This window comes from Panicum virgatum, chromosome 5N (genome assembly GCF_016808335.1).
Source record: "Panicum virgatum strain AP13 chromosome 5N, P.virgatum_v5, whole genome shotgun sequence".
Taxonomy (NCBI): Eukaryota; Viridiplantae; Streptophyta; class Magnoliopsida; order Poales; family Poaceae; genus Panicum; species Panicum virgatum.
This window is the reverse complement of record NC_053149.1, coordinates 4,136,295-4,157,320: the sequence shown is the minus strand read 5'-3', so window position 1 is coordinate 4,157,320 and position 21,026 is coordinate 4,136,295. Positions and strand designations below refer to the sequence as shown.

The window sequence follows — 21,026 nt, the reverse complement described above, 5'->3', positions numbered from 1 at the left end:
CCGAATCGCTCTGCAGATGCCACTTGCCACCGCACTGCTGCTCCTCTCTCTTTGACCGAGGACACACCGATCTCTCGCAAGCCCAAGCGCCAAGCCCCAACGGGGAAGCCGCGCCGCCAAGCTGGCTGCACCTGCACTGTACTGTCCACTGCCACTGGACACTGGGCAAGCTCTCCCGGTGGTGGCCACCGGCAGCAACGGCCAGGCAACCCGCAACCCCATCAGGAGACAAAGCTGCGGCCTTTGCCCCGGCCGCCGGCTTGTCCGTTTCCCCGGAATAGAAGCCCCGACTCGAACGGAAACCATTTAGGTTGTGTTTAGATTCCAAATTTTCTAAATTTTTCATCACATCGAAATCACATCGAAACATTAAATATAGCAAATGACTCATGCATGGAGTACTAAATATAGTTAAATAAAAAAACTAATTGCATAGTTTTGATGTACGTTACGAGACGAATTTTTTAAGCCTAGTTAAGTTATGGTAGGATAATATTTACCACAAACAAACGAAAAGTGCTACAGTGTCCGATCTTTTCCAGGGATCTATACACAGCCTCAAACCTTCCCTCCTCTGCCACCAGCTGCCACTGGCATGTCCCCACGCCGGCCGCTCCGAGCTTCTTGTACATCTTGTCCTGCTCCCCCGCAAGACCGCCAGGCGCCACCAACTGCTAGGTTAGTACTCCTCCGTCCCTTGTTTTCTTCCTCCCCCGTCTTCCTCCACTACAAATTGCCTCGCCGCCTACTCTCCTTTCCTAGTCGCCAGCGGCCAGCCACTTCCTCGCACCACTACAATCTGCTGCTTTGGCTAGCTAGGACAGGCAGACAGGCGCGCGGGAGGGTTCTTGGGGGGCGAGAGTGGATGGTTCGCTGCGCTGCTGACATGGAGGCCGGTCATCAGGCGGCGGAGGGAGGCGCGCTGGCGGTCGTGCCGGCGGCCGGCGGGAGGGGTGGCGGCGCGGGAGGAGGGAGGGAGCCGGCGGGCCTGCCGTGCCCGCGCTGCGAGTCCGTCGACACCAAGTTCTGCTACTACAACAACTACAACCTCTCGCAGCCGCGCCACTTCTGCCGGGCCTGCCGCCGCTACTGGACGCGCGGGGGCGCGCTCCGCAACATCCCCGTCGGCGGCGGCACGCGCAAGGCCACCCCGGCGGCGACCCGCCGCAAGCGCCCCGCCAGCACGCCGCCCGCGCCCGCGCCCCCGGCGGCAGCGGCGGCGGGTGTGGCGGTGCCGCCGCTCACGGTGTCGGGGCCCCACGGCGCGTTGCTGCGGCAGTACGGCCTGCCGTTCCCCGCGCCGGCCACGGCGTCGCCGATGGCCGCCGTGGACCCCGACCGCCGGCTGCTCGACCTCGGCGGCAGCTTCAGCTCGCTGATCGCGGCTGCGTCCGGGCCAGACGTCGTCGGCGGCCACTTCTCCGCCGGGTTCCTGGTGGGCGGCCTCCCGCCGGCCCTCGTTCACCCGCCTGGTGGTGGTGCCGCTGCTGGTACTCTTCCACCACCGCCGCCGCAGCCGCAGCCGCAGCCGGTGTCCCAGGCGCTGGCGGTGCCCGAGGGCCTCTTCTGGAGCATGGGGTGGCCGGACCTGTCCATCTAGGAGCTCCACCTCTTCGCCGGCGGCGCGCGCAGTGCAACGTCGTCGATCGGTGCCACGACGGATCAATGACTACTGCTCGATCGTCTCTAATCTAGCCTTCTCTTTTAGCTGTTTCGTCGTTAACAGTAGACTGTAGTGCTGCATCCAGGTTATCTTTTTTGGGAGAGCCAAGTTTTTAGGGATCAGGAAAGCGAGCTGTTTGTTCTTTTGGAGGTGGTTCAGGAAGATCTGCATGCTTGTTTGCTTGCATGAGGACCTGCAATGCTTGTCGAATCGATGCTGCCAGCATCTTACATGAGAGGATTGTTTTTTTTGGAACCAATGAGCTTGTGGCAGTGCTTGTTCTGCAGTTCTAGTATGATTTCCCTTCTTGTTTGTCAGTTCTTTTTGTGCAAACACATCCTTTGTGATTCGTGATTTTCTTGGCAGTTTCATACGGATGCCGGATTCGTTTTCTTCATCAGGAACACAATCTATTAGCTGTTGGTACGTGCGCACTGAATCTGAACAGGGAAAGCTCCATCCCTTTTGGTTCCGTTGCACCTGTTTGGCTTTTTCTTGTTTTCCCCTTCCTTCCCCGAGTGCGAAGTGTCCGATGACAAGGTCCATGAGAAGAATCTGTTTTCCGACAGAAGATACACTCTAACGAAGAATTGAAGACACATGGAAATTGACATTTCGGGAAACCGACTCGATTTCTTGGTTCGAAAGCAAAGAAAAAAGTCGACTGAGTTGTTCGCTTTCAGAGTTTCAGCGAAAGATAAAAAGGTTATCTGAAAAATCACACAAAGAGGGTTCTGGGCTTTTACAAATCTTAAGGCTATAGGCCTGGTTTCTTCGTTTTTGGGCCAAGCCAGATTGGTAACCCTTCGATCAAGCCCAACAGAACTCTCGCTCGTGGGACCTTTTTCATTTTTATATTTAAAAAAAACAAAATTTCAAAAATATATGTCGAATAGGAAAATTTTCAAAAATGGGTGCCTGTCGGGCGACAGGGTGACTGTCGCCCACTGGATGGGCGACATGTCCTAAATGTAAAAAAAATTTACATTTAGGTCCTGGCGCCTAGGGAGCATTAAACAGTGAACTTGTAAAATCGATATAAAATCGTAGAAAAATCGAAAAAATACAAACTCAACTGTTCTGGATTCTATGAAACAAGATCTACGACTTTTGTTAAATAAAGTTTTTCATTTGATCAATGTATCTAAATCAAGAAAAAAAGTTTTTGTACCTAGAAAAATCTGAAATAATTCATTAGGTCTAGTTGTGCTTATCTAAAATTTACCAAACTTTTTTTATAGCTCTTAGGAAATAAAATAATGATACTGTTAAAGTTATGGCTTCTAATACTCAGTATAGCAGCATGGATAAATAACCCATTTAAACTAGACATATTGTAAGATCTAATTTAAAAACTTATTCTAGAAATGTTTTCTGGGCCTACCAATTTTTTACAAATCTATTCTCACCATATGCAACACTCTGGCCAAAGATGACATGCATACAAAGGATGGATCTTGAGATTTAAATAAAAGTGCATTAAACTAGTATTTAAAATAGAGCAAGATACATTGATCAAATGAAAAACTTTATATAACAAAAGTTGTAGATCTTGTTTCATAGAATCCAGAACAGTTGAGTTTGTATTTTTTTTATTTTTCTACGATGTTATATCGATTTTACAAGTTTACTGTTTAATGTGCCCTGGGCGCCAGGACCTAAATGTAATTTTTTTTACATTTAGGTCCTGTCGCCCATCCAGTGGGCGACAGGCACCCTGTCGGGCGACATGCACCCATTTTTGAAAATTTCACTATTCGGCATATATTTTTGAAATTTTGTTTTTTAAAATATAAAAATGAAAAAAGCCCTCGCTCGTGCGTTTCCGGCCCATATGGGATAGCGTGTGGTCAGAAGCCGTTGGCGCGCGCCGCCGCGCCGGCAGTCGTCGGCTGCCGTCCTCCCCCATCCGTGCCGTGTGCTCTCGGCCGGCACTAGTGCCATCCACCGGGACGCCGGTGCACTACAGCAACACCACCGGGCGTGGCCTAAACCATCTGCAGACTGCCGCCCTCACTGCAGCGGCCGGCGGTCTACTGATCGATCGACTGCAAGCTCGATCTCGGCGGGACGAGCGGCATGACTGGCGTTCAAGGACATGGACGCTGATCTGGGCCGCGCATCCTCGATCGGACGACTGCTAGGGACCAGGGGCGGACGGAATCTCAAACACCGTCCACCCCGTGGGATCGCCAGGCCGCCGTCCGCCTCCGCGGCTCGCCCGAGCGCCGGCGCGTCCCGCCGGCCCACGCCTCCCATATGTCCTTGCTCCTGGAGACCTTGCCGCCGCCGACGCCGCCGCACCCGGCACCCGTGCAGTGACATTACCTCCCCTTTTATCCCCGCCGCCCGCAGCGGCACGGCACGCAACCACGCACGCACGCGCACCGCCACCGAGCTCCCGTGCGACGGCGCCGCGAGCGATCAAAGTGGTGGATGCGGCAAGCACACCAGCACCTGCATAGCTGCGCTGCCTTGTTCACGTTGGCTGTCCCAGGAGCTTGGTGCATGGCGTTCGTGGCCGGAATCGTTGACGTCAACTCTAGCTCCGATCCGGCCGGTTTCTGAATTACCGTTCGCTCAAACGCAACATTCCACGGATTCAGAGTCGTTTCTGAAGACCCCGCACTGAACGATTCGGCGACATGAATTCCGAAATTCAGAGTTCGCTGCACAGGCCATCGGAGTCAGCTGCGACGGGACGAGGTTTATGTAGGTCCTCAACGACGAGGAGACGACTTTTGCTGATTCTACTAGGGCGTTAGAGTGAAGACCATAGTCACAAAGTTCGCGGATCCATCGGGTCGAAGAACGGGATCGAGAGTCGAGGGTTGATACTTTATAGCATCTTCTATTATTATTTCATTATTTGACCAACCAACGGAGTCTGCACGTTCGCTCTCAAGGTCTAGAAATTCTCACGTTAATCGAAAAAATAGAAAAATAAAAATTACCCACCACTGCCATTACGATAAAAATTAGCCTAAAATACCTCTTGCCTAATTAAAAATCACCCACCAATGCCATTATAAAAAATTAAATATAAAATACCATTTAGCTATGTATAAGTTACAAACATATACTATTATTTTATTATTTGGCCAACAAACCGAGCCCCTACGTTCGCTCTCAAGGTCTAAAAAATTTCACGTTAATCTGAGAAAATAGAAAAAAAAAATTACCCACTACTATTATGATAAAAATTAGTCTTACCCACCACTGTCATTACGATAAAAATTAGCCTAAAATAGTTGTGTGACTGATTAAAAATCACCCACCAATGTCATTATGAAAATTAAATATAAAATATCATTTAACTATGTATCAATTACAAACATATACTATTAATAAAAACTAAAGCTAACAACAATCAACCAAAATAAAAAGAAAATAAGGATAATTATATGCATAATATTATTAAAGCTAAAAACAAATCAAATTGTTATTATAGGTAGATCATATTTGAATTGTTTTAACCAATAATATGACATAATTTACGATAATGAATAGAGTAATGTATGGTAACAAATAGTATAATCTTTAAAAAATAATAAAGATACAATGATATGCAAATTTTTGAATTTTTAATACTAACCGCACAAATGTGCGGGCCATACGCCTAGTTATCACTACTACAAAACATAGATTTTGTAACATACTCTTGTAACACATTCATCAATGTGTTACAAAAAGTTTCATAGGAACACAAATTTATGTGTTACAAATGAAGGTTGTAACACATAGAGCTTGTTTCCTAAAAATGTGTTACAGATAATTGTTTTAGTAACACAAGTTTTATGTGACATCTAAAATGTTACAAAATGGTAGTATGTTGTAACACATAACTGAAACACATAAATATGTCATAAAACTCGATCAGGTTGGTAGATGAAACCCGCCGACCCCTGCTTCTCTGTAAAAGGCATTGTAAACAGATGGGCAGTCTCAATCGATGACCTATGAATTGTAAACATGAACTATCACCACCCAATAAAGCTACTGTACCTACCATTACAGTAATGTAGGGATGACCAAAATAAACCTTTGGTGTGCGTCTTGTTGCTAGCTAGGGGATTTACCCGAATTTCCTTATTAATATGCAAAAGAGATAAAATAGTAGACTCTCTAAATTAGATTAAAATAGCAGGTAATCTCTAAATTTGATTATTTACCGAGATTAAATCTATTGCGGTGAGACTTCGTAAATTTTGGGGGTATTTATTCTTAGAGAAAACTATTTCCTTGGCCCAAAAAATAGTTGTGCTTAGTTTCTTGGTCCTTTTTCTCTTGAACTTGGCTATTTAGCCCCAAAACGAGTTAGTAATGTACTAATACAAATATCTGCTTTTCAGTACCTCAAATAGCATGTTAGTGATTTTTGCTAGATCCAGCATGCTTAGATATGACTTCATTTAATTTTTTACTATTTTACCATGTTCCTATGATTTTCTATTATTTAAAAACAAAAAATAGATTTATAACTGTCTAGGAATTATTTTACTAGGGGGAATACCAAAAATTCATGAAAATTTCTTTATGTTATTGTTTTTCTGGTTAAAAACCTAACCTAATGGGTTTGAATACAATTAGACTGTAGACCTAACTGAAAGTGATGGAAGGGCCAAGAAACTAAATGAAAACTTATTTTGTAGGTCAAATAGCTAAGTTCGAGGGAAAAAGGGTCAGGAAACTAAGCATAATTTCTTTTTCTCTCTTATTCTTAAGGTTACCAGTAAGGATAAGTAGTCCTAGTGTAGTTAGAAAGGTCAGTACGATTCTTTCTTTGTGATCTTTTATTTTTGTTCCTTAGGAATTAGTAAATGATGTTGACATTATCTTAAATTGCTAAAAATAAAAAAAATGATAGAAGTGCGGTAGAATGTATTCGTTGCTCCAACTAATCATACTTGTTAATTGAAAGGATTACTCCCATATATGTTTAGTTGTAATTTTTAATTTTGACAATATCAATTATGATTAAAGTTGTTCGGATAATCAATTGGTATTAATTTTTTTCAATAGCATTCACGTTGTGAGCAGTACACATCTCAATCATTTTTACCACGTATCTTTTGTTGATTGAGTAATATAATATTAATAATAACACAGTATAACATGATCACCCATATAGCAACTATAGCTGCCAACGGAATATCGAGGAGGCGTGGCACGTAGGTATGAGGAACGTGGTACATGGGGATGTGGATTCATAATTTTAAGTTTCCGATTCGTAAGGAGTATACTTCTTTGGAATGTTTAGCACGAAGAATGTTTAGCAAAGATGGGATCATGATCCAAAAATAGTTGGGATGATGTACCCACAACGTAGCTATGGCAATAGTGTTCAACTTAGCTGTTTTTCTTTTCTTCGATTAAACTTGGCTGATGTATACGCGTCCAAAGTTTTCATTTTCCCATGATTTTTAGGATTTTATTCTCATTATTTCACACTGGGCCTCCAGTGGTCCAGCCCATTTACGTTAGGTGCAGGTGGCTAGGAGCTTTGCTTAGTGCTCGTTCAGACGGAAAAAAATTCTGTGCAGCCGGGCTGCAAACTGTGCCCGGTGCAGCCCCTCTCTCGATTAGAGACACGTGTCCATCTATGTGATCCGGCACTCATGGGCCCCGGCTGTCAAGCGTTTTTCTAGGAAGGCGATGCTCGGCTCCTCTGTGCCCGTACTCGGCTCGGCAGCCGCATGCTGCCCTCGCAGCTGCTCTCCCAAACTCATTTGTTCTCTACATCTGCTGCCTTGCTTCGCCGCCTCTGACGGCCAGGCCAACAGCCCAGCACCCAGAGGAGCTTCGCGCTCATTGCTACGGCGACGAGCGGCGCGCCGCTGTGAGGTCGAATAGACTACGGCAACGGCGGCTGTGAGCGGAGCTCCGCGCTCACCCACCCTGATGAGAAACTCCGTGTCCACTACCATCGTAACCTTGATGTTGTTGGTCGACCTTTATTTCGAGTTGGAGTTGATTAGTAGGTTGCCTGATTCACTTCTTGTTTAATAATGTGCATGCGAGATTAATTGAGATTTGAGATGCGAGATTGCTCCGATCCACGAGCTCCGTGTACACAAGGAGCAGAGACAGCCGCAAGCCCGCAACTGATGATGCTCACGTGCGGTGTGCACCCACCTCGTGGACCGTGGCGTCGATGAACATTAAAAAATACTCATCAAACCAACCTATACTTGATGGACTCCTCTTGTCCTCCACTCCACTCGCCGCCTCCTCTCCCCCAGCCTCCGCTGCCATCGCCCAACGCCCCAACTCGTCCCATGATGAACCTCTGCGGCAATGGGCAATGGGACGACGGCAACCCGTCATGAATCGGGACATCAAACCCGGTCGTCCCCAACCCTCGATTCAGGACGGCGTTCCGAGGTCACAGATCGAGGTCTCGACCCCGAATTCTGTGACTATGGTGATGACTGGAACTAGTTCAGACTCGTGTAATCCGTTCCGTTCATGGATCCGGGGCGGGCATCCACCAGGTACCGTGAGTTAATTATTATGGATCTGTGTTACATGCCGATCGAACAGAGTGGTCTTGCTGCACTTACCGGACTGGCGGACTTTCTTGCCTTGCCTGCCTTGCACCCCTTTCAACCTATGGTTTAGCACGCACTATATCTATTTTCTGTGAGATTTGGTGGAAGCGTTGAATCTCCGTAGAGGCCGCTGTGCGTGTTAATATAGGATGGGAATAGCCCCCACCGTGGCTTACAAGATGCACCCGTGTAACAACCTGGCCGAGATCTAGGATTACAATAAGATATCCTACAACTAATCTACTAACAGCACACGGTTTGTTACACGGGACAAGAACTGAATACACACACCATCTAACACTCCCCCTCAATCACACCTTTTGAAGGTTGAGATTGTTCCTAAAAACTTCAAGCTGTCGAACTGGAAGTGCTTTTGTAAAACCATCCGCGACTTGATCATCTGTAGAGACAAATCTGATCTGAAGAAGCCCTTGAGCTACTCGTTCTCTGACGAAGTGAAAATCTACCTCAATATGCTTTGTTCTAGCATGAAACACTGGATTTGCCGACAAGTATGTAGCACCAATATTATCACACCATAGACGAGCAGAAGTAGGAGCTCTTACCCCAAGTTCTTGCAACAAAGTATGTACCCACATAATTTCAGCAGTAGCATTGGCCATTGACTTATACTCTGCTTCAGTACTAGACCTTGAAACTGTGGCTTGTTTTCGAGCTGTCCATGAAATAAGATTAGAACCCAAGAAAACAGCAAAGCCACCTGTTGAACGTCTGTCATCCAAACAACCAGCCCAGTCTGCATCTGAGAAGGCGCTCACAAGAGTAGAGACTTCTATGTATTCGAAGACCAATACCAGATGTAAACTTTAGATATCGCAAAATTCTTTTGACAGCTGTCCAATGTACAGTGGTTGGCATATGCAAGAACTGACATACCTTGTTCACTGAAAAAGATATATCTGGGCGTGTAAGAGTTAAATACTGAAGAGCTTCTACAATGCTTCTATATCTTGTTGCATCAGTTGGCCCCAATTGTTCTCCTTCATATGCTGACAATTTTTCAGAGGCCGACAATGGTGTATTCACTGGTTTACAGTCCACCATTCCAACCTTCTTTAGCAGATCAGAGGTATATTTTCCTTGAGACAGAACAATACCTTGCTGTATTCTTTTTACCTCAATGCCCAAGAAATAATGAAGATCACCAAGGTCCTTCAATGCAAACTCAGACTGCAGTTTCCGTAGAAGCGCTGCAGTTGCTTCCTGTGACGAACTTGCCACTATAATATCATCAACATATATTAACAAGAACATAGTAACCCCTCCATTGCGAAAATAGAAGAGTGAAACATCAGCTTTGGATGGCTTAAACCCCAAACTTTGTAGTTTTGTGCTCAGTCGGGAATACCAAGCACGAGGAGCTTGTTTTAATCCGTATAGTGCTTTATCTAACTTACACACATAGTGTGGATGTTTCTTACTTTCATACCCAGGTGGCTGCCTCATGAACACTTCTTCTTCAAGAATACCATGAAGAAACGCGTTCTGTACATCTAGCTGGCGAAGACTCCAGTTATTAGATACTGCAATGGAGAGTACAAGTCTGATAGTAGCTGCCTTCACTACAGGACTAAATGTATCCTGGTAGTCAATGCCATATCTTTATTTAAAACCTTTTGCAACTAACCTGGCCTTGTACCTGTCAATAGTGCCATCTGGTTTACGCTTAATTTTGTAAACCCACTTACAGTCAATTATATTTCTGCCTGCTTGTGAGGGAACAAGATGCCAAGTCTTGTTCTTGAGGAGAGCATCATATTCTTGATCCATAGTACGCCTCCAATTTTTATTTTCAAGTGCTGCATCAAGAGAACTAGGCTCAGAATTTTCTGTTAATAGCCCATACCTGACCATGCCATCTGTATAAGTCTTCGGCTTGCGGATCCCACTTTGTGCGCGAGCTTTTGGTCGTGTTTCTCCCCTGGATCCACAGACACCACAGGAGGAGCCACAGGGGCCGCGCGGGTCGGCGAGGCGGGAGCATGCGAAGCCGTGTCATGTGCTGGTTCGGTGGCGGGGTCGTTAGCCGCAGCAGCAGAGGGCGATTCGCCTGGGCTGGACAGCACGGAGTCGGAGGGCGATTCGCCTGGCGCAGGTGCTGCAGCTGCAGGCAAATCCTCTTCGGGATTGAGAACGTGCTCCCCCTGCGTATCACCACCACCAGAAAAACCTTCCGAAACCAGATTTTCAGGAGAAAAAGCATCAGTAGTTACATGTAAATTATTTGAACTATTAGCCACATCAGTACTAGATATTGTTGTACCCCTAACAAGCATAAGAAGACTAAGTAAATCAGGTGGAAGGAGGCTTATTTCTTTACGAAGAATTGCACCGGCATTGTTATGAAGCTCAGAGAAAGGGAAAACTTCTTCATCAAAGACAACATCTTGAGAGATGTAAACGCGTCCGGTAGAGATATCAAGGCATTTGAATCCTTTGTGAAGATTGATGTATCCAAGAAATGCACAGCGTTTGGATCGAAAGGCTAACTTTCTGGAATTATAGGGACGCAAATTCGGCCAGCATGCACACCCGTAAACTTTCAGCATAGAGTAGTCGGGTTTCTCATGGAATAGACGCTCAAGAGGTGTTTGAAAATCAATCACCTTGGTGGGAGTGCGATTAATAAGATATGTAGCGGCAAGGAAAGCTTCATCCCAAAATTTAAGAGGCATGGATGCATGAGATAATAGAGATAAGCCAACTTCAACAATGTGTCGATGCTTACATTCTGCTGCTCCATTCTGCTGGTGAGCATGAGGGCAAGACACTAAATGAGTGATGCTGACCCTCTGGAAGAAAGAATTGAGGTTCTCATATTCTCCTCCCCAATCCGTTTGCATAGCAACAATTTTTCTATTAAACAGGCGCTCAACAAGATTTTGGAAGTCATTAAAGCATTGAAAAACATCAGACTTATGCTTGAGCAAGTAGATCCAGGTAAACTTGCTATAATCATCAATAAAGCTCACATAAAATTTATTTCGCCCAACCGAAGTAGAAGCAGGTCCCCATACATAAGAAAATATTAAATCTAAGGGAAATTTAGAGGTGCTGGATGACTTGGGGTAGGGAAGCTGGTGACTCTTAGCTTGCTGACAAGCGTTACAAATGGAGTGTTGATGAACCTCCCTAGCACAAGGCAGCTTATTTTCACTAATGACACGCTGAACTATGGGAAAAGCAGGGTGACCCAGCCGACTGTGCCATCTCGTGGTAGAGGCTTTGACGGCACTGAAGGCGTCTTTGCTTGGCTTCGGTAGGGGGTAGAGACCAAATCTACATTTGCCTTCCAAAAGAGTTCTCCTCGTTGCCTGATCCTTGATAAAGAATGAATCAGGATGAAATTCAAGAAAAGCATTATTGTCTTTGGCAAGACAATGAACGGAAACAAGATTTTTCTTGGCTTGTGGAACGTGAAGAACATTATTTAGATGCAAATTGTGAGTAGGGGTACGAACAATAGCATGACCGATATGGTTAATGTTCATACCTGATCCGCTAGCAGTGCGGATTTGATCTGTTCCAGTGTACTTGTCGTGGGTGGAAAGCTTCTCAAGCTCGCCCATCACGTGATCAGTGGCACCCGTATCGGTATACCAATTCGTGTCGATGCCGTAGGAGTTGGTGGCAGCATTGACATTCCTTTCATCAGGGACATAGTCTTGGTCGAAGCGATGCCAACAGTTGACCGCACTGTGTCCCTCCTTGAGGCAGACTTGACACCTGCCATTGTACCTTTGCTTTTGTCCACCATTGCCGTTGCCACGACCCCGGCCTCCAGTGCCGGAGCCACGGCCACGGCCACCATTGCGGCCACCACGGCCGCCTCCTCTGGTGAAGCCTCCTCGTCCTCGCGAGGCTGAGTTGACAGAGGTCTGAGATCCACCGCCACCACATTGCATCTCCAACCGGGCTTCGAAGCTGGTGATCTGGGTGACCAGCTCGGTGTAGGAGATCGGCTCGATCCTAGTGAGGACAGCCGAGACAAGAGGATTATAATCCTCCTGATCCAGTCCCGTCAAGATGTATGACGTGAACTCGTCGTCACCGAGAGGTCTCCCGGCGTCCTTCATCTCATCAGCATAGGACTTCATCTTGGCAAGGTACTACGAGGCAGTGGAGTTCCCCTTCTTTGTCGTGGCGAGCGTGATGCGGGTGTTCACCGAACGCACTCGGCTTTGGGAGGAATAGATCTCCTCCACAGCTGCCCATAATTCGGCAGCTGTTTTTGCCATGGCAACTTGCGCCATGACGTCTCTGGTCATGTTGCTGAGCAGATAGCTCAGCACCTGCTGATCGCGGGCCACCCATGAGGCATACTCTGGGTTGGCCTCCTTGACGGTCTTGTTGCCGTGCTTGACGTCGATCTCCTTCGATGGTGCCGTAGTAGACCCATCAAGGAACCCCTCCAGCAGGGCACCTCGAATGGCCGGCAGCACCTGGGGCTTCCATAGACCAAGATTATTCTTGGATAGCTTCTCGGTGACGGGAAGAACAAATGGTGAGGCAATGGCCTGACCAAGGGAAGAGTTGGAGGTCACCATTCTAGATGCAATCTAGAGGCAGTTGGCTCTTGGTACCATGTGAGATTTGGTGGAAGCGTTGAACCTCTGTAGAGGCCGCTGTGCGTGTTAATATAGGATGGGAATAGCCCCCACTGTGGCTTACAAGATGCACCCGTGTAACAACCTGGCCGAGATCTAGGATTACAACAAGATATCCTACAACTAATCTACTAACAGCACACGGTTTGTTACACGGGATAAGAACTGAATACACACACACCATCTAACATTTTCTTCACAACCATCCTCCTATCTGACATATTGATTTTTCTTGTTCGACAATGTGAGCAGGTGTTTCAATGAAAGCCCTTGTAACACCCGATTGTTAAAAACTGGGCTTAACTGATTAATTAGTGACCTGAGTTAATCCGTCGCAAATCAAGTCGAAAGCTCTACCCAAACTCAGTTTCATTTTCTGGAGTCTGGGGAAACCGGAACCACCGGAATTTGTAACCGGAACTTCCGGAAATATCCGGATACTCCGGGTATTAAACCGGAAACTCCGGATTAACCCGGATACTCCGGGTATTCTCCCGGATACTCCGGACCCAAAGTGCTATATCACGTGTCCTGGGTATGGTGACGGTTCCCAAACGTTATTACTCCGTTTTCACTCCTTCTCACTCTCTCCACGAGCTCTTCCTCTCTCCTTAGCCCTAAACTCCAAATCCTTCCCTCCCAATCAATTTCCAAGGCCAAAGAAGCTCCAATCGACGTGGGGAATCATCTTCTCCAGGTATTCCACCTTGGGGTGGTTTCATTTTCGAGTTTTTCTTGCAAGGGAAGCTTCCTCAAGGTACCCAAGCTAGGGCTAAGTGGTTTGATCGTTTTAGGATGTGTTAAGCAATTTCCTTTGGGTTAATCATCTTCTTATGAATCACTCTACTAGGGTCTAGGAGGGTTTCGATTTTTGTGGGTTGGTTCCGCTAGAAATCAGAGTTTCAGTTTGGGGCGAAAGTTGTGCCAAACCCGGATACTCCGTGTATTATCCCGGATACTCCGGAAATGTCATCTCGGAAACTCCGGGTTTAGGCCCGGAGACTCCGGATTTGGGAATCCGGATGCTCCGGATATTAATCCGGATATTCCGGGTTATGTAGAGTTATGGACGTTGGGTTATTCGGTTAGTAGTAATTATGATAGGTTGGGGTTAATTTCAAAGTTTCAAATTATTTTTGCATACATTCTCATATCATATGCATACGTGTAGCAGCCGCGGTCGAGGGAGCCGTGTACGAGGTGGTTGCGGAGCCACAGGAGGCGCAGGGGCAAGCCCCGCAGGAGGAGGTTCGCGGGGAGTCGGCCCAAGGCCCAACTCACCCTAGTGCTGAGCAGCAGACGCAAGGCAAGCCCTGGTGCACATCCTTTTATTTCAAATTATGACACCTATATTTATGTTTCTGTTACTTGTGCATTAGGTTTAGGATTTGTTTGGAACCCTAGTTGCATGATCCCTAGGTTTCCTCGAGTTATACTAGTATATAGAAGACGTTAGAAATGCTATGCTTAATAGAACTCGGTAGAAGTCGAGTGATTTTCGGGTCACTCGCGAGATATAGGGCATTTAGTTAATTTAAATTTATGGAATGTTGAATTAGATAAGAAAGGAAAAGAATTTGGAGACCGGGCGGGGAAAGGTTAGCCCCCTCTGTGTCGATTAAGGACCGTTCGTTGTCTGGCCCTGTGATCGAGATTGAATTGTACTAACCGCATGCCGGGAGTAGGAGGTAGTCGAAACCGGTAAGCCTAGTACTGCCTCGCTTCGAAAGTACAGAACTGCATCACCACCCCGTAGGGCGAGTTGAGTAGTCGCGGGGAAACGGGATGCATATGTTTACTTTTGGTGGTCTCACATTGAGCTCGGCTGACTATATGAAGGTGGGTGGTTCTGTAGTTCGAGGTGGGGAGGGGAAGGGTTGGCGCGTGTGGTCCGACGAGGCTCTTACGTGCCGTGTTGGTTAGGTCCACCTTGCAAGATTAAATTGGATCGATTCGCCGTCAGTCGCTCTCGGATATGAACACCTTGATCTCAGCACCGCATCGTAGTAATGCTATATGGAATTGTAAGTGATGTTTGGAAATGACTATCACGAATTATTATCCCATGTTTGTCATGATTTGCTTAGCAGGTGCAAATGTTAGTTAATGAGTTTTGAATATTAAATTGGAGCTAAAAGTGGAAAAATAAGGACTTATTTAGAAGCTATTTATGCAAATTAACCACCGGCCAGAAAGCTTTGCATGTCTAGATATGTGGGCTAAGTTATACCCACTGGTCGGATAAGCCTTGCTGAGTGTTAGTATACTCAGGGTTTGTTGCCACAATTATTATTTCAGGACACCCGGACATCGATTTCTGCCCCTGCTGCGTTAAATTCATCCGCAGAGATGCAGATGGGTGGGAAGTGGTGGAGAGAGACCCTTAGGCTAGGGCTTTGTCGTGTGTATACTCGAGAGCAGAGTTTTCAGTCTTTCTGTTTGGCGCAGACCGGTCTGACCGGTCATGGTTAGTCAAGGCTTTTAAAGGCTAGTGTAGTTGAAGGATCTAGTCTATTTGAATTTCAGTACATCGGATGTAACGTTTGTAAATTATGCAACTTTTGTAAATTATTGTGTATATTTGAACTCGGGTTGTAAAACCTAATGTTTCGTACACCTATAGTGTATGTATTTTTAAGTATCATGTTGTGCTTGTACCATCTGCGCCCTCCTTCGCGAGGGACTACCGGTGTTGTTTCGATCGGGCCGTTAAGCTAATGCGCCCGATGTGTTCAAATGACGGCCATTAAACTTAATTAGAGTTTTAATTTGGCGGTTCCGTCACAGCCCTTTTCATGTAATGTAGTGTTAGGTGACAAAAAACTTGGTCTCAACAATATCGCACTGTAGTGTTTTGTTATCCAGAGCTACTGGTTACAACTAAGCGCTAGCTAGTAATTACCCCCCCCCCCCCCCCCACCTCTCCCTGGAAAACATATGAACAAAAAGAAAGCATGATATAATGAATGAATGAGACAAGTGAGGGTGGAGCCTGGAGGACATACATTGTACGTTGTGCGAGTAACAAATTAAAATGCATGTGCATAGTACACATCATACCTTCAAGGCCCTGCACATTGAGGACATGCATTGCAACAGTAATTGAAAAAAAACGCATGAAGCCCACAAACACACACAACAAGGCCACAATGCATGCTTGAAGTAAGAAAAAAAATGAATGATGAAGGCTGCCCAGCGTGCGAAGGACATGCAAATTGGGCCAGTAATAGAAAGAATGCTTGGACTGCATATATTTAACCGGCCGGCATTATCGTTGCCACACCAACGTTCCTCGACCTTGCATACTCGCCCCTCCGATTATTCAAGCCTCGCTCGCACTTGCCCACCCGCCATCTCCATGGCCGACGATGAGGAGATACACTTTGACAGGATCACCGAGGATTGAGCTAGCCCGCTACAGTGCTATCGTGATGCTTCGGAGTCCACAAGTACGTGCGAGTTTACGGTGTGGCAGTGTGCCTTAGTTGTGAGAGTCGGGTGATCGACGGTGGCGTGGCTGCTCTTAGTTTGTGGGGGGTGTTGCGCGCGGCTGGTGTGTTTGTCGTACGTGATGTTGAGTTGTTGGCGTTAACGTTACTAGATGTGTCGGAAGTTGTTTTCAATTCACATCATTCGCAGTGCGGACTTCACAAAACTCCTTCCTTCAGTGTTACAAGCGTTAGCTTGCATTGGTGAATGACACATGGATGAATGCATATGGTGCTGCTAGAAAGGAGAAGACTTTGTCGTGGCCTCGTGGGTGAAGACAGTCGACCTCCACACTGACATGACTGTGGTGTGCTTGCACCTTATTGTGTGCGTGTTAAGTGCATGACAGACGTACGTAATCGAAACTGCTGTGCCGTCGTTCGAGCTTCGAGCTCATTCGATCGGCATGTTTTTTTCCGTCCCTCTCGGGGTGGGGGCATGTAACGTGAGCTAGTACTGGCTCCTAAGTGCTAAATAATCATCGCAGAAACCCCGCGGCCTCCACTGCTGCCCACGGCACACAGAACGCGTTGCTGCGAATTTTTTTAAATAAATTTTAAGGTTAAATTTGAAAGTAGAATTCACTACTATAAAACTGGATTGACCGAGACACTTTGAAAAAACCTCAAAGGCGGGCATATATTCAACCGCCTCGGTCAATGCCTGCGATTAACCGAGATGGTTACCAAAAACTACCTCACAAAATCGATTAACTAAGACAGACACTTTAAAATAACCGTCTCGATTAACTAAATTAACCGAGGCGGTTGTTCTAAATCAAACGCCTCAGTAAATTGATTATCTGAGACGATCACGTTATAAGGCCCGCCTCGGAAAAACAAACCTAGCCCGTTGGCCCAAAAGACCCGTGAGGAACTAGAGTACTCTATCCTGCTTGTGATGAGTGAATTGTCAACCGTGCGGTGTGATCGTGCGCTTGGTCTTTGGATTGCAGGTACACGGGCGTCGAGTGTCGACGGGGAGCTGCCGTGGAGTTGCTGTGGCCGATGGACCGTGCGGTGGACGGCGGTGAAGGGCAGCCGGGTCCGGAGCTCGGACCGGGCGGCAGCTGTGGCGTCCACTTCTGGATCGAGGGCGCAAGCGGCGACGGAAGGCGAGTTTCTTGGTTTGCGCCACAAAACCAAGGAGGCGGACGGCGGTTGAAGACGCCAAGTCGTGGAGGTACGGGCGTCGGTCTCGGGACTGACGGAGGCGACGGGCGTCGACGACGTCTAGGGCCTCGCGGCGAGCGAGGAGGTGACGGGCGTCGGGCGGCGTCTAGGGCCGTCAGAAGGCCGAGGCGGGAACGGCGTCTAGGGCCACGGCGCGGAGGCGGGAATCTTCCCGCGCGTGAGGTTTTGGCGGTTTTCTCAAAACCGGCCACCTACCCGGGTTTCGCGGACCCTCCAAAACCGCATACTGGATCTTCATCAAGACGGCGGCATCGCGGAGAAGACTTCGTTTCGAAGAAAGAACCTCGGCCGTCGGATGAGATCGTGTACAGGGGGTGCTGCAGGCCAACCGGTCTGACCGGTCCCTGGCACCGGTCTGACCGGTCCAGCGTACCGGTCTGACCGGTCCCGCGGGTATAAATACCCCTTCACTTGTGTTAGGTTAAGAGCGGCTTTTGTAACTCGTCCGTGAATTGTTCTCTCTCCCAGGCCGCCGCCCCTGTGTTCGTCTCCCTCTGTTCTTCTCTTTAGAATAGATTTGGTTGATAGATTTGTGAAACCTTGTGTGGAATTGATTGGGAAAGGAGGCCCTAACCTCCTAGTGCCCTCTGGGCTTTTTGAATCAGTTCCATCTCCTCGTTTTGTGCCCTTGTGTGATGGTTTTCGATTTCATTTTTGGTGCACTTGATTGCGAGGAGGCTACGAGTTCTTTGCTGTGATTCCCGTGCTTCTGACTCTGTCCTAAACCCTCTGGAATCACGAGCTTTTTTAATTGAAGTTCTTGAGTGTTTGAGAAAACCCCAATCCCTTTTGATCTCCCTCATAATTCTCACGATTCGTTGATCTTTAGGACAAGATCTTTTAGGGATATGTTCACGGGGTAGGGGCGAAGCAATCCCCCAAGTTTCATCGATTTTCGTGGTCGTTTGGTCGAGATTCACCGTTTGAATCTAAGTTTTCGGGGGTTTTCTGGGTGCCACCGGTCAGACCGGTCCAGCGCACCGGTCAGACCGGTCCAGGCAGATCAGTTCTGCAGTTTTCCAGATCCGCTTCCGATTTGCTTCGTGGTTTCGCTCGCTCGTTCGAAGCCTTTTGTTTTGGTTTAGCTTTTCCATAGCTATTCCAAACTTTGGCCAGAACGCTTGAGGGCTTGGGTGGTTTTAGGGATATAGGCCGACGGTTTGAATTTCGGAAGAAATTTTGATCGGCTCCCATTCACCCCACTTTGGTCGCCGGCTTCGGTCCTTCAATTGGTATCAGAGCTTGGTTGAGGTTTTCAGTACCTTAACCTGTTCGAAAACCACTCGGCGACCATGGCGAGTCTTGGTAAGATCTCGGTATTTTCCGACGAGGATTATGTCTACTGGAAGGTTCGCATGAGAGCATTCCTGCAGAGCATGGGAGCCGATGTCTGGGAGATTACCACGAACCAGCTTTACGAGGTGCTGGCTGTTCGGACCACGCCTCTTCAGGTGACCAAGCACGAGGCTAACGCCAAGGCTGTCAATGCCTTGTTCGCTGGCGTTTCTCGTGCAGAGTTCTCACCCGTCCAGGGTTTTCAGGAAGCCCACAAGATTTGGACGTGCCTTGAGAACTACCACGACGGTACACCTCAGGTGAAGGCCAGACTGTTCGAGACTCACCGGCGTGAGTACGAGAACTTCACACAGGAGCCGGGTGAGAGCATTGACCTGATGTTTAGTCGTTTTCAGTCGATTGTGAACAAGGTCAATGCGAACAGATCTGCTGGTGCCCTTGAGTACACAGAGTATGAGAAGGCTCTCAAGTTGCTCTACGCACTTGACCGCTCTGTGTGGGATCTCAAGGTGAACACGATCATTGAGTCTGCAGGCTATGAGACTCTGACCGTAAACGAGCTTTTCAGCAAGCTCAAGGCCACGGAGGTGGATAACCAGACACGAGCCAAGCTCAATGGTGCCCCTCCTTCCAAGAGCGTCGCTCTTGTGACTGGCCCAGGTGGATCGAGCTCTAACGCTAACTCTGCTCTTGGCTTTTCTGTTGCCTCTTTGCCTTCTGTTTCAGATGAGCAGCTGGAGACGCTGGGCGACGACGACTTGTGCCTTCTCATCAGCAAGTTCCAGCGTGTCTACCACAACAGGCAGAGGAAGAAGAACCCCGGGTGCTACAACTGCGGCGATCTGAACCACTTCATCGCTGATTACCCCAAGAAGTCCGGCGGTGGCCAGAACAACTCCTTCGACTACTACCGCCACCGCGACCGCGACGAGGGAGGCTCCAACAAGGAGCGTTGGCGCCACAAGCACCGCAGTCGTGACCGGGGAGGACGCTTCGACAAGGAGTCGCTCATGAAGCGCTTCCAGTACAAGGCCAAGAAGCGGGAGAAGGCCTTCCCGGCGCAGCTCAGCGACCTCGACAAGAGCTCCGACACCGACCGCTCTTCTTCACTGACCTCCGACGACGACGACAAGAAGAAGAAGAAGCGGGACAAGGAAGCCACCGGCTTCATCGGCCTTTGCTTGGCGGCCGGTCGGCGCAAGAGCTTTTGCACCATGGCAGGCGAAGCCGATGGTGCTCATGCGTCTTCAGGTGGACATGCTACACCGACGCACTCGACTCTTTTCCTGGATCCGAGAGCAATTCAGAGGTAAACTCCACGATCGACCTACTTGATACAGAGTTAGGGAGTTGTACGCCGCTCTCGACAACCAGAAGAGGCTGCTTAAGGAAGCAGCTAGAGAGCGTAGAAAGCTTAGGGCTGAGCTGGCTTGTGCTAGGGAGAAATCTTGTGAGGATGAGTGCGCTGGCTGCATATCTCACATGAATGATCTTGTTGCTCTCCGTGCCAAGCATGATGAGAACGTCGCGAACTTAGATGTTGCTAAGACTTCGCTTTCTGACGTGTCTCACGAGCTAGCCAAGGCCAAGCATGAGCTTGAACTTGTCAAGGACGCTCCCATTGTTAGTGATGTGCTTGAATGCGATGAGTGTCCTATCTTCAAGTCTGATCTAGCTTCTTTGCAGTCCAAGTTTGCTACTGTTGTTTGTGAACTAGAGGAGCTTAGATCTAGGCCTGCTTTGCTTGGCGCTTGTAAGCTTTGTCCCACGCTTAGGTTGGAGCTAGAGGAGAAGAACGCTTTGATCAAGTCTTTTGGAAAGACTAAGGTCGCAGAGTCTAGCCCACCTATTGACTGCTCTGTTTGCCCTGGTTTGATATCTGATTTGGATAATCTTGCGGTAGAGAAAGCCAACCTGGAGAATGAGAATACCTATCTTAGGGCGATTCTGAGTTGGGTTTCTAGTAGTGAGCCGCAGTTGGGCATGATGATTAAGCAGTTCAAGCGTGGTGATGGGTTTGGGGTCGGTTACACATACACGAAGTCAGACTTTGACAGATTGTATGGTAAGATTGGCAAGGCTGCTGGAAACACTGCTAGCACGAGCACGCAGCCTTCGCTTATTGACCCCGCGGATGGTGTGCTTAAAGAACCACCGAAAGCACCTCCGCAGAAGCAGGTTTGGGTTCCCAAGCCCAATGAGCTGA

At 47.8% G+C, this 21,026-nt stretch overlaps 1 protein-coding gene across 1 annotated transcript; it reads left to right on the top strand.

Moving 5' to 3' along the window:
* The first annotated feature begins 618 nt into the window (after positions 1–618).
* LOC120672100 (dof zinc finger protein 3-like) lies at positions 619–1,996 on the top strand. The gene has a single exon (XM_039952393.1). The coding sequence runs from the start codon at positions 866–868 to the stop codon at positions 1,598–1,600; it is 735 nt and encodes a 244-aa protein (XP_039808327.1). The 5' UTR covers positions 619–865; the 3' UTR covers positions 1,601–1,996.
* The last annotated feature ends 19,030 nt before the right edge of the window (positions 1,997–21,026 follow it).

Coding starts and splice junctions, on each gene's coding strand:
- LOC120672100 (XM_039952393.1), top strand. CDS start 866: ATGGTTCGCTGCGCTGCTGACATGGAGGCCGGTCATCAGGCGGCGGAG.